Below are 17,446 nucleotides of genomic sequence, written 5' to 3' on the forward strand. Positions count from 1 at the left end.
ATTGATATGATCCCCCTCTCAGTCTTCTCTTCTCCAGACTAAAAAGACCCAAGTCCCTCAGCCTTTCCTCAGAAGAGAGATGTTCTAGTCCCCTGACCATCTTTGTAGCCCTTTGCTGTACCCTCTCCAGCAGTTCCCTGTCCTTCTTGAACCGAGGAGCCCAGAACTGGACCCAGTGCTCCAGATGGGGCCTCCCCAGGGCAGAGCAGAGGGGGAGGATGACCTCCCTCGACCTGCTGGCCACGCTCTTCTTGATGCGCCCTAGAATGCCATTGGCTTTCTTGGCCACAAGGGTGCAACTGCTGGCTCATGGTCATCCTGTTGTCCACCAGGACTCCCAGGTCTTTTTCCACAGAGCTGCTCTCCAGCAGGTCAGCCCCCAACCTGTATTGATATTGCTCAGTTTGATCTACTGATCCACATTAAAGACCTGGCCTTAATCCTTTACCTAGAGAATGCAACATCTGCAACATGAGACTATAGGTCTCAAGCAGCCTGCATACTGGCTTCAGAAAGAAGCAAGAAGAAACCACTGACAACAGAAAGTACAGGAAGAGATGGGAGGATTCAGCCAGTCCAGTCACAGGGCAAGTCATTTCACCAGTAACTTATTGTCACAGCAAACTTCTCCCACTGGGGGTGGAAAGATTGTTCCTGGTTGTCACAAAGAGGGGAGAGGATTTACACAAGATTTATAGATTGGTCCAGGCCAGAAGGGACCTCCAAAGGTCATCTAGTCTGACCTCCCTGCTGTTGTGCTCTAGTAGGCCTCACTGTGAGGAAAAACATGGGGACCACGAAGACCTCCAGAGACGACTAAGCCTTCTCTCATGAACTGTTTCCCAGTCTTCTAGGCACAAACAAGAGCATACCCCAGCACCTCCCTTAGGTACACCTCACCTGAAAATCCTCCTTTTCAACAAATACCCTCTTCAGCTATTCAACCCTTTTTGCTGCAAGTACCTACCAAAAAGTCAGAGACGCTTCACTATAGCTCATGGACAAGATCCTTCACCTTCTGCCTGGCCAGGACCTATGAAACATATCCACCTTATTCACCAAAACAGGATAACAACTTTGATCCTAGATCTGAAAAAATGTAGATTTTTTTTTTTGCCACCACAGGTGCTAGAATATTTGACAGCGACACCAGCATTTACCGGTCTCATTCTTACAGCTGACTTAAAAAGTTAAGACTTCACATCTTTATCCAGGCCACAAGACTTCAACGCAACCATATGCAGAGCTTTGCTGTCTGGCAAAGGCAGACCAAGAAAGCATGATGGTGCAAGAAGAGATGGCTCTGAGCAGGCTGGAGGAAGAACGTCAGGGCCCTGCGCATATTCTCCATCTTCTGGGGGATTGGCTGCCTGGACTCAGGTACAGGTTAAATAATATAGGTTGTCTGGCTTTGAGAAATCTCGTCGAGGTTTGCCTGCGAACTTATCTCAGCTAAGGTTCTCACCCTTGATCCCCACCTTAGCTAGCACAGCTATGCCTGGCCACGTACCCTGCTGATCTAAACCCTCGTCCTGACCTGCTCAGATCTTCCTGCTTAGGTATTGTGGGACTGTTCCTTTGTTGGCAAGGCCACTGCCCCTGCCTGCCTTGCTGTGACTCAGCTTCCAGCTTGCTCTCCCTTTCAGAGGACCCTGCCCTTGCTGCTCCCTGACAAATGGCCAGCTCAGCTCACCTTCTCATCCTCTGCACTCACCAGAAAGACTGCTTTCCCTTTCAGCATTGATTCTTGCCGTGCTTGTAAAACATCTGCAGGGTGTAGAAGCCTGTAATGCCCGAAATGCTAAACGGCAGGGCAACTAAGTTTTCTCACTTGCTAGTTTTATCTACATTCTTACCAAGCATCACACACAGGGACCCTACAGTCAGGCCTGTTTCCATGTTACTGGTTTGGGTTTTTTTGGTTGTGGTTTGGGTTTTTTTTTTTTTTATTATTTTTTGATTGGTTGGTTTGTTTGGTTTTTTTTTTTTACACCCCATTTGGACCAGCCACAGGTCGTTTTTTTGGTTTGGGGGTTTTTTTTGGTTTGTTTGTTGTTTTTTTTTTGTTTGGGTTTTTTTTTTTTTTGTGGTTGGACTCGATCTCAAAGGTCCCTTCTAACCATGAAGATTCTGTGATATTGTGTCCTCCCTCCGTGCTCCTCCTACTTCGCTCAGACAGAGCCTGAACCCATTCACTCAAAGTTGTTCTTGTCCAGTCTGCAGGCCATAGCACATTTGCAGAAGTATAAGTAGGCAACTAGGATCTTGCTGGAGACAGAGACCACCCATCTGCAGGGCTTCCAAAGCAGCAGCAATTTGACAACTTAGAAGACTCATGACATTCTTTTCCCCAATATTACTTGTTTAATTATCATTTGCACCAGTACATCTTATGCTTTATATACATATATCTTTAATTTTTGCTTCTTCAGCTTTGCAAATACATAATATATTATCTCCAGAATACTAACTAAGACAATACAGAAGAGGCTCCTAGTTAGTTGTTAATGGGTGCCATGAACTTCCTTGGTTTGGGGAACTGATACATAGTTGAAATGACAGGACATCACAATGATTTGAGGAAAAAAAAAAAAAAAAAAAGGGAAAGGAAACAACTAACAGAGTCCATGACTTCACTAGATTATAGCCACCCACAAATTCAGAGGGGGCAGGGAGTTTAAGTACAATGAGACTGCAGGAGTGACTATGGAGGTGGCAGAGGGGCAGTAGGGGGAACACCAAGAAAGCCAGGGGATCAGGATTAAGTGACTACTTAAAATACATCCAGGAGCAGTCTGGTCCCCACTTCCACAAGTGGAACTGCAGCAGCTTTAGCGCTATTTTCAAGAATTTTGCTTCCCAGAGGGATGATCTAAGCGAAACTTTGTCTCCAAAATGCCCTCAGTGTAATAAGAAGACAAAAAGGACAAGAGACCTTTGCAAGTGCAAGGTGCATACAGCTAACTACTCTCTTTCAAAAGCCTCACCAGGCAATCTTTGCCCGAAGGGAAAAATTTACTTGCACAGGTGTGCTAGCACAGTGTATCCCAGTTACAAAAGTGTTGCTGCTGGTAGAGTGTTCAAACAGGAAGAAGTCTTCCAATGAAGAACCAAAATCCTAGTGTTTTAGTAACTGGGTACAGCTGTGGAGGAGTCACTGAAACCACCTTCCCAGCTAGTGTGGCTTATCAGCCAGCACTGTGAGGTTTCCAGCCTGCTCAAGGGCTTTGCCCAGAGCAATCAGCAGACTTACACCCTAGATCACATCCATAGCTGTGGAAGAGGGAATAGTGTCCAGATCAAAGGGCCTTAGAAAACTCTCCCAAAGAGAACAGCAGAGTAAGGGCCTTCTACCCCTCTCTAACCCCCTAAACCACACAGGAAACAAAGGGGGTTTGGGGCACATTAAAAATAAAAAAGGTCCAAGCTACAATAACCAGCTCACACCCCTAGAAAGTTAACTTCAGAAGAAAAGCCACAAGAAGGAACGCAGGTGGGAGAATTTCACTGACACAGTTCAATATTGGGCCTACTATACATTTCTTGCCCAAATGGTAAGTGTGAGCTGGAAAGGGGAAGGGGACTGTCCCTTTGCCAGAGAATAATCCACTGTCCCACCATAGTTCTTACTGTGGCATGGATATGCAATACTTTAACACAGTGCCAAGTCACAACACAAGGCCAGGGCTCAGGATAGTGACGCAGGAACATGAAATGCTGAGTGGTGGGATTACCTGGTTGTCATCTAGTGCAAGTAACTACCAAATTATAAAAACAGGCGCTTTTTTTTTTTTTTAAGTTATTTCCAGTTAAAACAGCTTAATGACACAGAGGCTTTTGCACGGGGCAGGAGGGAGAAAGGACTGAAAGTGAGAGAAGTTCCTCCAGTGAACCTGCAAGCCAAACAAGGAGCCTCAAGATGGGGTGCCCACCTGGAGCTGCAACACAATGGCAGCAGGTTTACTCAAGGACTCGCATGACTCCTCCCACAAGAGGACAGGAACACCCAGCACTATCAAGAATTGCACCAAAAAGAGTAGTGTGTGCATGGGGAGGTTCATTCCTCACCACGGATGTAATTAATCAAAGAGGGCTTTGTGTTGAGAGAAAAACCTATCTCCTTACAGCTTCCATTTATAAGCTGCAGCCAAATGCAGCTGCCCTCAGCACTGCAGGCCAAGCTGCAGAGACTTGAGTCACTACAAAAGCAGCCACAAAAAGCAACAGCCTAACCAGAGAAAGTGTGAAGGACAAGGAACCCAGAGGCACCTACCCAGCCTCCTCCTGCACCCACCTTCTTTAGGATTCCTGCTTTCCCTGTATGGTAAGACAGGGAAAAAGAGCTAGGATACACCACGTAATGGCCAAGTGGTGAAAGAGATGAGGCTACTTCTCCTCCTTGCTCATCTTGTGAGGAGTCAGTATATTCTCTTTAGGTTTAGTGGTTTCACTGTGCGATCAAAAATAGTAAGTTTTGACTGAAGCGATGATCTGGCTTAAAAAGGATTGTCCTATTTTGTTTTTGATTGAAGACTAGAGAGGTTTGTGCCCCCTCTGATCTCATTTGGTGCCTCTAGAGCCTCTTGGTCATCAGTTTGTCCCATTCCACTGCTTTGACCATTCAGAACTGGACCCAGTTGGACTGCTGAGAAGCCTGATTGGGAACAGCACTGAAATAAAGAAAGAAGAATCAACAGAGCAGATCTAATAAGACTTCTTAACTTAGGGCTCTTCCAGCACCCATCAGGACACTGCCCTTCTTGCACGCAGCTCCCTTCACCACAGTTTACCTGGATGCAGTGCTGAAGTCTCCCCAGAGGTCTGTGGTAGCTGATGCTGGTGCCTTGGATGCAGATGCAGGAGCATCTAAGTCTAATAGAATATCTACGGCAAAAGAAAAAAAATTAAAAAAAAAAAAAAAAGTCAAACTAATCGCAAAGAAAACCCCACAGGCATTTAATCTGCCACCTTACACAAACTGCTAGATTCAGGGGCAGAGAATCTTTGAAGGGACTCCAGCTCTCCCTCCAGAAGTTAGACTTTTTAGGGACTTTGTTATAACAGCAGCTCCTTTTACTGAATGTTCATGGAGCCTCCAGCTCCTATTACAGGGGTACATCATCTTCAAGAACTATTCAATCTCCACCTAGCATACCAACTGACAGATTTGTGACATATTACCTCTCCCAGTAGAAATAAGGCTCAGACTCAGGCTAATCTCAGCAAACAACAGTTGCCAAGCAGGCATCACCTGAACAATGCAAATCACACACTGGATCCCAGCCCTATTCAGAATCTTGTAGTTTCTTCTCACCCTGATCTGTGTACAGCACTGCTAAAGTCTCTGCCTTCAGCAGGGTATCATCAGCTCTCCAGACACCTCTGTATGGTCACACTAAAACTGCATACAGCATCCAGAACACTGCAGCAACTGCTACAACGGGTCCATGTCTTTCTTATTCTGGGGACCCCAGAGCTGGATGCAATATTCCAGGTGGGGTCTCACAAGAGTGGAGTAGAGGGGCAGAATCACCCCCCTCAACCTGCTGGTCACACTTCCCGTGATGCAGCCCAGGATGTGGTCAGCTTTCTGGGCTACAAGTATACACATTGCTGGGTCATATCAAATTTTTCAACCACCAGTATCCTTAAGTCCTTGTCTGCAGGGCTGCTCTCAATCCATTCATCCCCAGGTCTGTATTGATACTGGTGAGTGCCCCACCGCAGGTGCAGAATGTTAAACTTGGCCTTATTGAACTTCATATATATATATGTATGTGTGTGTGTACATGTGAGTGCATACATGTGCACGCATGCATATGCAAATATATGTTGAACTTCATACATATATAATTTTATATAAGAATAATACATATTATATAAAATTACATGACTATTTTTAAAATAATCCACTATACTCACAATTCTACTATACTTTACACCTCTTTCTGCTGCTCATACTAAAGCTTCCTCTCTGCTTATTCAAAGCCACTCAAGAAGTGCTTTTCCTACATCTTTCAACAACAACCACAAGTCTGTCTATGTTTTTCTGCAGAAAGCAAGTGACTGCAAAGTACTTTTCTGGACACCCTACAGAGCTCTGCCAGTGTCCCTAAGGTACATACAACTTCAGAAAAATCCAACTATTTAAACTTCATACCCACCCCCCAACCCCAGATCATTTTAACCAAGTTGCTTGGTTTCTCCTTTTGCAAGGACAGAAGTTACAACATCGTCTTCCTGGCAAGAAGAACAAGCAGGTATTTATTTAATAAGCATGGAGATCCTCAGCTCAAAGCCAGCAATCACAGGACACTGTTGGCACTAGATTGAACATCGGTTTCCTGAAGCAGATCTCAGTCCTCTCTATGCACCTACTGGAGTCTGACAGTTTGGATTATGCTAATATTTACCTGCACTGCTCATGTTACTGGATTTCAGCACGGGTGGTGGTGTGACATGGTTGGCAATGGCTGTGGAAGAAGGGGGAGGTATAGGAGGGGCTGTGATTTTGCCTCCTGGTGGGGGTGGCAACAAGCTTAGCCCCCCAGATCCAGACACACGGGGCTTGGCCGCTCCTCCTTTCTTTGTCATCATGTTCTGTATAAAAAGAAACAACAGGTAAGGAAGTATTTCCATTGGCATATCCACAGAAAGAACCAGGGTAAACTGGGCTGCTTACCCCAATGTTCAGTTTGATGGTCTGCCCTTCTTTAAACCCTAAGTCTAATTTGGGACGTGTGTCAGCTTCCTGGGACTCCTTAGAGATCTCAGTCTCCTGCTTCACCCACCTAAAAAGACAAGAGGAAGACATAAGACCTGTGGCAAAGGGGAACAGGGTTTCAGAAAAACACGTGGTTCCATTCCCCACCCTGCCAAAGAACCACCTTGCCTTGTCAAACCAGCTACCTCCCTGCTCCCAGTGTAGTATAGCAAAAGGCTGGGACCACCACAAACCCAAGAGACTAACACTGCACCTGTAGCATCACAGGACCAAAGCTTAAGACTTACAGATCCGACACTGCAGGACTCGCAGCTCGCATGACATTGGCAGCACATTCAAGTGTCCCTGATGGAGCCAGAGCAGGGCTTCACAATCATCCCAAGGAAGCCTGCGCTAAATGAACGTGCACCACCACCCACCACATTCTAAAGGCCAGAGGAAAAACAGCATTCCAGAAAAGCACAACTCACTTGAAGTGATCCTGCAAAGAGACGTTGAAGTCAAAGGCATCACCACGATCCGTGAAGCCAATGCCTATAAAAGCACTTCGTCCTAGCAAGGAGACAGGAGGAGTCATTGGAGGTGCCCAGCAAACAGGCCCTTGTGTTCATTCACTCCAAAATCCTTCTGCTTCTCCTAAACCACTCTGCGCTACCTCCCTCTGACACACCTGCAACTGGACACCAGCAGTTCATTGCTCCTAGCCAACCTTCTTCCCATGCAGCACTCTCAGAAACTGAACGGTCTTTGCACAGAGTCCAGGGGCTGGGAATGTAGAGAGCCCTCGTCGGTTAACCTTGCCTTCATGCCCCTCCAGACACACTACCCAGCCTTTTCAGCACTCCCAAAACCATTTCAAGCCATCTGGCATACACCCAGCTCCATCAAGCTAAGTCTCCTCCACCCCTATCACTTGGCACATACATTACCCCTCAACTCACCAGTCCCATCCTGAATTCGAATGACAAAGTAGCGGCTGGAATCTGTCACAGTCTCCACTGCAATGCCAGGGTATTGATCTATAGGAGCCTGGGCAAAGAGCTCCCCTGTAGAAAAAGAACCGGGTGTTATGGAGAGCAACCTCTTGCATGGCCAAATCTGCCACGCACAGCTCTGAGCAGGCTTAGAAGCACAGGCTCATAAGCAGCAATCATAGTTGCAGTCTTGCGAGGCCACTGCCTTTCTCTTACCTGAAACCTTATCCTCCAGTTTTATGTATGCGGTTTTGCCTTTGGAGGTGACACGAAGTCGCCCCGTCCAGTCCGGATGGTCCAGCTTCCAGTCAGATGCTCTGAAAAGAAAAGCAACTGTTCACTGACAATACATCAACACCTCCGCCTCTGCCCAAACATCTCAGCGAAAGACTCTGTTCCCAAACCTTCAACACATGCAGCTGGCCTTACTCCACGTCTCTCCCCAAACAACATATGAGGTCTCGGCTCCTCTCTGTTGCCGCCAATCGACACACATGGCTCTGACTGGCCTCTCTTTCCTCTGGATAAAGGGAAATACATACAGTCCAGAGAACACCAGCTCTGTCTTCACCTTTATAAGCTTGCAGAAGAGGGGAGACTGAAACCCAGAAACTTGCTTGGAACAGTAAACCCAAAAGCAACTGTGAGCACCAGGAAGACCCTAAAATTAATTAATACGATGCTGAAAAGCCACGCCATTGTTCTACCTTGTTGATACAAGGTAATATCAAGTGCCTCTGAACCTAGAGACAGCTAGCTTGTACTAGCTAAAAGATAATACTAGGCCATCAAACTCTTTGCTACAGACTGTTGCGAAGGGGAGGGAAAAAAAAATAGACACACCTCTACAGGATTCTACAACTGGAAACCAACACCTGTGGCCAGGTACAGCATCCACAGGGGTGACAGCTTGCCAAGTTCAGTAAATACCACTGACACCTGTCAGTGCTTCAGAGAACAAACCCATTTCTCTAGCCACTCTGCCTGTAAATCTCCAGCTTACACAGTCACACTCTGCTGGTTTCGGCTAAAAGAGAAAGAAGGCGTTTCTAACGCCTGGTCCTGCAACCTCTTCCTAAGAATCGTGCTGAACTCCTTTCTGGCTTCCTCCCCGCTGCTGCGAGGGCCAAATTCAACCTGCCGTTATACCCCAGCGAACCCGCCTCCCAGGGAACCAGGCAAACCGGGAGCGGAGGTCAGCCCTGCCTGGAAGAGCAATTCCCTCAGGTGCCCCCACCCCTCCTGCACATGCCTAAGGGAGCATTCCCCCCTGCCCCCCCCCAGCGCAGAGCAAAGCCTCCCTGCTTTTAGGCACAGACCGCCTACAAGAGGCGACTCGAGCCGGGAGACACAACGGAGCCGCAGCCGGCGGGGAATAATGCCTCAGGGAACAGGCCTGACCTGCTTGCGGCTACGGGACAGGCCCCTATCCTCACAAGGCCCCGCTCGGGGCGAGGACCCCCCCATCCCGGCGCGACCCGGGCTCGGCTCCTGGCTGCCCTGCCCGCGGGCAGGGCAGCCAGGAGCCGAGCCCGGGTCGCGCCGGGATGGGCCAGGGCGATGCCGGGCGCCATATACGCTCCCTCACCTGTACCCGCGGTTGGAAGTGCGCGGCGGGATGCGGTAGACGTTAACATCAGGCTTCACGCAGAGGACAGATTCATACTCCAGCTCAGCCGCCGCCATATCGGCCGCCCACCCCAGCAGCCCGGAGAAGAGCGAGGAGAGGAGCGGGAGCCTTAATAACCTGGGGCGCTCCCGACCGCCATCTTTGATGAGGGCAGACGCCGCCTAGGGGCGGCCGGGCGGGAAGCAGGCCACGTGGAAGGCGTGGAGGAAGGCATCTCGGATGCTGGCAGCAAAGCAGGGTGGGCGGGGAGGCGGCCATCTTGGAGGCAGTTCTGACACGGTAGCGGGGGGGGGGGGGGGGCGGCGGGCGCCGTCGCCGTCTCCCTGGATGGCAGGCGTCATCTACCTGGACTCATGCAAAGCGTTTGACACGGTCCCGCACGACATCCTGGTCTCAGAATTGGAAAGTCATGGGTTCGATGGATGGACCACTCGGTGGATAAGGAACTGGCTGAATGGCCGCTCTCAAAGGGTTGTGGTCAATGGCTCAATGTCCAATTGGTGGCCAGTGATGAGTGGTGTTCCTCAGGGGTCGGTACTGGGACAAGTGCTGTTCAGCATCTTTGTTGTAGACGTGGACGGTGGGATAGAGTGCACCCTCAGCAAGTTTGCCAACGACACCAAGCTGTGTGGCGCGGTCGACACGCTGGAGGGAAGGGATGCCATCCAGAGGGACCTGGACAGGCTTGAGAGGTGGGCCTGTGTGAACCTCATGAAGTTCAACCAAACGAAGTGCAAGGTCCTGCTGCTGGGACGTGGCAATCCCAGGCACAAATACAGGTTGGGCGGAGAATGGCTGGAGAGCAGCCCTGAGGAGAAGGACTTGGGAGTGTTTGTGAATGAGAAGCTCAACATGAGCCAACAGTGTGCACTAACAGCCCAGAAAGCCAACCGCATCCTGGGCTGCATCAAGAGAAGCGTGGCCAGCAGGTCACGGGAGGTGATTCTACCCCTCTACTCTGCCCTTGTGAGACCCCACCTGGAGTACTGTGTCCAGCTTTGGAGTCCTCAACACAGGAAGGACATGGACCTGTTGGAACGGGTCCAGAAGAGGGCCACGAAGATGATCAGAGGGCTGGAGCACCTCCCCTATGAAGACAGGCTGAAAGAGCTGGGGCTGTTCAGCCTGGAGAAGAGAAGGCTCCGGGGAGACCTCATAGCAGCCTTCCAATATCTGAAGGGAGCCTACAGGAGAGCCGGAGAGGGACTCTTTATTGGGGAGTGTAGTGACAGGACACGGGGTAATGGTTTTAAATGGGAAGAGGGGAGATTTAGATTAGATATTAGGAGGAAATTCTTTGCTGTGAGGGTGGTGAAGCACTGGAACAGGTTGTCCAGGGAAGTTGTGGCTGCCCCATCCCTGGAAGTGTTTAAGGCCAGGCTGGATGGTGTTTTGAGCGACCTGCTCTAGTGGAGGTGTCCCTGCCCAGGGCAGGGGGGGTTGGAACTCGATGATCTTTAAAGTCCCTTCCAACTACAACCATTCTATGATTCTGTGATTCTATGATCTTGGGTCCTGGCAGTTCCCCCACAGGGCCTGGCAAGGCCATATTTGGTTTGGGCTTATCCAGGACCCGGGCGCAGCCATGCCGGAGAGCAGGCAGAGCAGGATGGGCAAACACACCCTTGCATAGGCCAGCTCCCAGCCCTGGGTGCTGGGAAGGCCCTGAGCTGCCGCTTTTCCGCCGGCCCGGTATGCGGCAGCGAGGCGCTGGCTGTGGGCTCCAGAGGACGGTGGCACCGAGCAGAAGGCGCCTGTGTCAGGCCAAGAGCTGGGAATCCGGGGCTGGGCCCTGCTGAAACACGGGGGTGGGTTTTGTGCCGCCACACGAGTACTTAGAGGGGGCTTGTGGATCGCTGGGTGCCCTGGGCAGGGGGCTGGGGAGCTTCTCTGCCTCCCTGCCTCCCTTGTTCTGCCCTTTGGCCTTGGGTCAAAGCTTGGGTTATTATGTGAAAAGGAGTTTTCATGTGGCTTGTGGTGCCCAGATTAGGAAGCCTTTGATGAAACAGCACACCAAAGAGAAAACGGCACAAATAATTGCAAATTTTGCAGCTAGAAGTGCTGAAAATGCCTGCTATGTAAAGGTTAATTTCAGGAGCGTGACTTCCCAGAAATGGGGCCGAGATAAGTGTATAGATACTAGTCTATTTATCAAACAAAATAAAAACTAGTAGCATTTAAACTGCTGGTTTTTTCAATAGTGACTTTCCAGTTCAGCTTGCTGTTGAAGTCTAAAAGTCATAAATGTTTACTGGGAAAACTGGAAGGCATAAGAACAGTTACGAAGTTATATATCCGCAGACCCGGGGCCGGGGGCAGAGCACGAGCTAGTTGTGCTTAGGATGCAATTTAAGCTGTCCATGGAAGACTGAGTGAGCACAGTTTATTGCTGAGGGTAAAGCAGAAAGTGAATGAAAGGGCACTAAGTTTAGGGGATTATTTTTTTCCAGTACAGAATACTGTTAATTAATTCAGTGAGAGCTGAAACGGTACCTGGAGATTTGTTTCTTGCGGTTTACAGAGAGTGGAACAAGATGGTAATGAACCTCAATCACAGCAGCCAAACAAGCTGCCCTTCTGTCAGGTCAAATGTCCAGCTATCCCAGCATTTCATCTCTGATGGTGCGCGGTGCAGAAAAACTTTGAAACAAAGAAAGGGAGTCTAGTAAGTGAAGCTATTTTGAAGGCAAGGACAGGAATAGTCTTCGGTCATTAAGACTAACGGAGTAGGATACGTGTCATTTAACTAGCATATCTAAATGTAACTGGCCTAGTTTTCCCTAGAAATTCTGATGTCAGCTGTATAAGTAGATGCACAGGAAAGACGCATGACTGCTGTAAGCTAAGTACCTGAACAGATACGGAATGATCATAGAATCATAGAATCATCTAGGTTGGAAGGGACCTTCAAGATCATCTAGTCCAACCATCAGTTTAACTCTGACAAAAAAAACATCACTAAACCATGTCCCCCAGCACCACGTCAACCCATCTTTTGAACACCTCCAGGGATGGTGCTTCCCTGGGCGGCCCATTCCAATGCTTGATAACCCTTTCCGTGTAAAAATTCTTCCTAATATCCAACCTGAAGCTCCCCTGGCGCAACTTGAGGCCGTTTCCTCTTGTCCTATTGCCTGTGACTTGGGAGAAGAGACTGACGCCCACCTCTCTATAACCTCCTCAGGGAGTTGTAGAGAGCGAGAAGGTCTCCCCTCAGCCTCCTTTTCTCCAGGCTGAACACCCCCAGCTCCCTCAGCCGCTCCTCACAAGACTTGTTCTCCAGACCCCTCATCAGCTCCGTTGCCCTTCTCTGGACCCGCTCCAGCAACTCAATGTCTTTTTTGTGGGAAGGGGCCCAAAACTGAACACAGCACTCGAGGTGGGGACTCCCCAGTGCCCAGTACAGGGGGACGATCACCTGCCGAGTCCTACTCACCACGCTGTTCTTGATACAGGCCAGGATGCTGTTGGCCTTCTTGGCCACCTGGGCACACTGCTGGCTCATCTTCAGCCCACAGTCGACCAACACCCCCAGGTCCTTTTCTGCCAGGCAGCTCCAGCCGCTCTGCCCCCAGCCTGTAGCGCTGCAGGGGGTAAACACACAGCTTCCTTTTCCCCTTCCCTGCTGCCAGCTTGCTCTGGCTTCCTGAAGCAGGAAGGGCTGACATAATCTGCTTTTCTGCAGACCTGGGTGCCCCAGGCAGCAGTGGCCCACACCCTGCTGTTGGGTGCCCTGCCAGGCTGTGTACTGGAGTGGACAGATACCTACTTGGGAAGAGAGATTTGAACCCTTTTATGCAGCCTGCACAAGAACTAGTAGGAACACACAGCACCGATGCGTAGTGTGGGCATGTGCCACAGTGTGAAAGAAGGCTCTCCCTCCCTGCTTGCAATATGCCAGTGTTACGCTGCTTGCCAGACTGCCGGAGTTAAGGCAAAGAGGTTAATGAGAGGCAAACAACAAAGCAGCTGAAAGACAGTACAGAATTGTACTGTCCCCCATGGCTTGGATAGGGGTACTCTCCGCTGGGTTAAAAACTGGCTGGAGGCTGGGCCCAGAGAGTGGTGGTGAATGGAGTGAAATACGGTTGGTGGCTCGTCACGAGTGGTGTCCCCCAGGGCTCAGTACTGGGACTGGTTCTCTTCAACATCTTTATCAATGATCTGGAGGAGGGGATCGAGCGCACCCTCAGTCAGTTTGCAGATGACACCAAGTTGGGTGGGAGTGTCGACCTGCTGGAGGGTAGGAAGGCTCTGCAGAGGGATCTGGACAGGCTGGATGGATGGGCCGAGGCCAATGGGATGAGGTTCAATAAGGCCAAGTGCCGGGTCCTGCCCTTGGATCACACCAACCCCCTGCAGCGCTACAGGCTGGGGGCAGAGCGGCTGGAGCTGCCTGGCAGAAAAGGACCTGGGGGTGTTGGTCGACTGTGGGCTGAACATGAGCCAGCAGTGTGCCCAGGTGGCCAAGAAGGCCAACAGCATCCTGGCCTGTATCAGGAACAGCGTGGTGAGTAGGACTCAGGAGGTGATCGTCCCCCTGTACTGGGCACTGGGGAGGCCCCACCTCGAGTGCTGTGTTCAGTTTTGGGTCCCTTCCCACAAAAAAAGACATTGAGGGGCTGGAGCGGGTCCAGAGAAGGGCAATGGAGCTGGTGAGGGGTCTGGAGCACAAGTCTTATGAGGAGCAGCTGAGGGAGCTGGGGGTGTTCAGCCTGGAGAAAAGGAGGCTGAGGGGAGACCTTCTCGCTCTCTACAACTCCCTGAAAGGAGGGTGTAGAGAGGTGGGGGTCAGTCTCTTCTTCCAAGTCACAGGCAATAGGACAAGAGGAAAAGGCCTCAAGTTGCGCCAGGGAACGTTCAGGTTGGATATTAGGAAAAATGTTTACACAGAAAGGATTATTAAGCCTTGGAATGGGCGGCCCAGGAAAGTGGTGGAGGCACCATCCCTGGAGGTGTTCAAAAGACGGGTTGACATGGTGCTTAGTGACATGGTTTAGTGGTGTGGTTTTTTGTTTGGTTTTTTGGGGGGTGGTTTTTTTTTTTTTCATCAGAGTTAGGTTGATGGTTGGACTAGATGATCGTAAAGGCGCCTTCCAACCTAGACAATTCTACGATTCTATGATTCTATGAATTACACTTTCTAGTATACTGGCCTGGCAATCTGTAGTGTAAGGGCTTTGTGGGCCAGGGGTTTGGTGTGTTTTTGTTATACTTAGTACATTTTATAGACTTTCCTTGTATGGATTCATCTAATTGCTTTTTTTGAAATTCTTTATGCATTTGGTTACCCATATCATCCCTGGAGTCATTAATATAATTGTGCATATGAAAAATTGTAATTTTTGGTTTACAAACTTCTACCTGATAATTTCATTTGATACCTCCTAGTTCTTGTGCTATAAAAATTCATATGTCACCTTCTCCATGTGTCTCTTATGCTGCTACTTAGATGTCTTTTTCCTGAGGTGAAGCATTCTCGTCTATTTAGCTTGTCCACCAAAAGAAGCCGTTCTGAGGCATGGCTGTCTAGTCATCACTTTCTGTATAATTTCTGATTCTATAATTGTTTTTAAGATCAAGGACCACCACAGCATTCAGTATTCAAGAAGCAACTGAATACTTCCCATTATATTTACCTTTACAATAGCATTGCGTGTTGACTTGATTTTTCATAGAACTTTCTGCAGTGACTGCGATGTTTTTTGTTTGCACGGTAATAACTTACCTAGAGTACATCAAAGTTATGGTTGCTTTTCCAAATTCAGTAATTCACAATTAGCAATATTGAATTTCGCCTGCCTCTTTATTGTGCTGTCATTCAGCGTGCCACAATCCTCCTACAGTCCTTCTAGAAGGAGAGCATCTAAGATGAGAGTGGCAAAGGGCCAACTTTTATAAGGCATGTGAGGAAAGATGCACAAGCAGCACCAGGACACCAGCAATACATCTCCCATCCAATTCCATTGAGACTTAACCAGCAGAGAACATAACATTCTTCTGTCTTTTTCAAACAAGCAACTCTGGACCAGGAAAATACAAATCACTGCCAATAATAGCTACCATTTTTTAATATTTTATTTTTTTTAAAGGATTAAGCAGTGAGGTTGAAATATTGAAAGAGAATATATTTAAAATTAGAGTATGAAAGCAATGGAGGATCCATGTTATTCCCACGTGGAGATCTTCAATGAATGAAACCCAAGGAATAGCAGAAATCTTGGATGTAAGTCCACGATGTTCAGTCATATGAGGTGTGCAAATAACAGGCCTAAACAAATACGGTAAAATTTGTTAATGCCAATCCATAGGTAGCCTGATAATTAACCATGCGGAAGAATCATTTGGGCTTTTGCTTTGCTTTTTGCTTTGCTTATTTAAGGAAAAAAAAAAAAAAAAAGAATAGGGATTTGTTCAGGAATGTACTTAATAGATGGATCTTCTCTGCGCAGAAGGTACAGGGGAAACCAGTCCCGTAAAATGACCATTCAGTAACTTAAGGGTTGATCCCAAAATGAGCATTTTTACAAAAGAGTCCAAATACTATTTCAAATGGTGCTTCCTTCACTGAAAATGCCCTGGCAAAACATCTGACCCGAATATTCACCCAGTACTGAGAACCTGTTATTACGAAGAGCTACTTTTTAATTACGATCTATCTACGTACCAGTTTTGCCAAGCTTTGTTCCCTGCTTGTTGTCCAAATCTTCGGACAGGTTTTTTTTTTTTAGGAAGGCAAGTATACACAAGAAACATTCAGGGTCTGTGGAAGATCCTAGCTAGCTCCAGGTCACTCCACCTGCAGAAAACGAATGGGAGACCTGAGAAGGGCTGCAAAGCTTCGTAGAACTGCAGAGTAAGTAGTAGAATTATAAAATACAAGTAGAATTCTCAGTTCTTGCCAAAGTGTTTTGGAGAGAACCTGCATACTCTTGCAGGAGGGAGGTTTTTGTAAACGTACTGATCACATTTTTAGAATTGTGTATGGGTCTAACTATTCAGTAACTGAGACTGATGCAGTTTTGTAATAACAAACCTGAAATGGCAATATAAATGGTAACTTGCATTAAGGTTTTGGCCAACTTGTGTTGTCCGGTTGAGTCTCTACATCAAGATAAATTTCAATATGAAGTTTACCTGGATTTGACACTGTTGGAAAGTAAGGGGAGATCAGCGGGGAGGACTGTAAACACGCTCAAGTGACTTGCATGTGGGGTGCTGGAAAACACACATATCCCACTAATTGATGTTTATTCTTTATGTGCTCAACAAGAAGAACACCTGCACTTAGATAACGTAGGCCTGGGATGGACTCAGGGGCACCTTATCGAATGTGCCCGACATTCCTGCCCTGCTGTTGAAGAAGATCAAAGCACAGCAAAAAACTATGCCTGCCTGAATCCATGAAATACAGGCCAGAACAGCAAGTGGGAGCTCTCCTTCTCTCTTGCTAACAAGGACTCTCTCTTGCTCCACGGTGCCTGTGTGCCTCTGCCCGTGTGCTGCTTCGGGGATTACCCGATCCATGAGGTATCGAGATTAAATTTGTTCTTTGCCTTTCATCCGTGGTTTTGTGGTTGTTCCTGCATCCTGCCTGCATCGGCTCACACAGACACTGTTCCGCATGACATCCTGATCTCTAAATTGGAGAGATGTGGATTTGACAGACAGACCACTTGGTGTTTAGGAAATTGGCTAAATGGCTGCACTCAAAGGGTCGCGGTCAACAGCTCACTGTCCAAAAGGAAACCAGTGATGAGTGGTGTTCCTCAGGGGTCAGTATTGGGACTGGTGCTGTTTGACACCTTTGTCGGCGACACGGACAGTGGGATCGAGTGCACCCTCAGCAAGTTTGCTGACAACACCAAGCTGTGTGGCGCGGGTGACACACTGGAGGGAAGGGATGCCATCCAGAGGGACCTGGAGAGGTGGGCCTGTGTGAACTTCATGAAGGTCAAGTGCAAGGTCCTGCACATGGGTTGGGGCAATCCAAGCACAAATACAGACTGGGCGGAGAATGGCTGGAGAGCAGCCCTGAGGAGAAGGACTTGGGGGTGTTGGTGGATGAGAAGCTCAACATGAGCCGGCAACGTGCACTGGCAGCTGGATGATAAGGCA

General features: G+C 48.5%; 1 protein-coding gene across 1 annotated transcript; it reads right to left on the minus strand.

The window, feature by feature from the left end:
• Positions 1–2,392: 2,392 nt before the first annotated feature.
• NECAP1 (NECAP endocytosis associated 1) lies at positions 2,393–9,478 on the minus strand. Its single transcript, XM_074147656.1, has 8 exons — positions 9,287–9,478; positions 7,915–8,015; positions 7,666–7,770; positions 7,195–7,276; positions 6,683–6,791; positions 6,414–6,600; positions 4,791–4,884; positions 2,393–4,670 (listed from the first exon to the last, which is right to left on the minus strand). Exons 1-8 carry the CDS (start codon positions 9,382–9,384, stop codon positions 4,622–4,624), a joined length of 825 nt encoding a protein of 274 aa, XP_074003757.1. The 5' UTR covers positions 9,385–9,478; the 3' UTR covers positions 2,393–4,621.
• Between the last annotated feature and the right edge of the window lie 7,968 nt (positions 9,479–17,446).

This window comes from Numenius arquata, chromosome 1 (assembly GCF_964106895.1).
Source record: "Numenius arquata chromosome 1, bNumArq3.hap1.1, whole genome shotgun sequence".
Lineage (NCBI taxonomy): Eukaryota > Metazoa > Chordata > Aves > Charadriiformes > Scolopacidae > Numenius > Numenius arquata.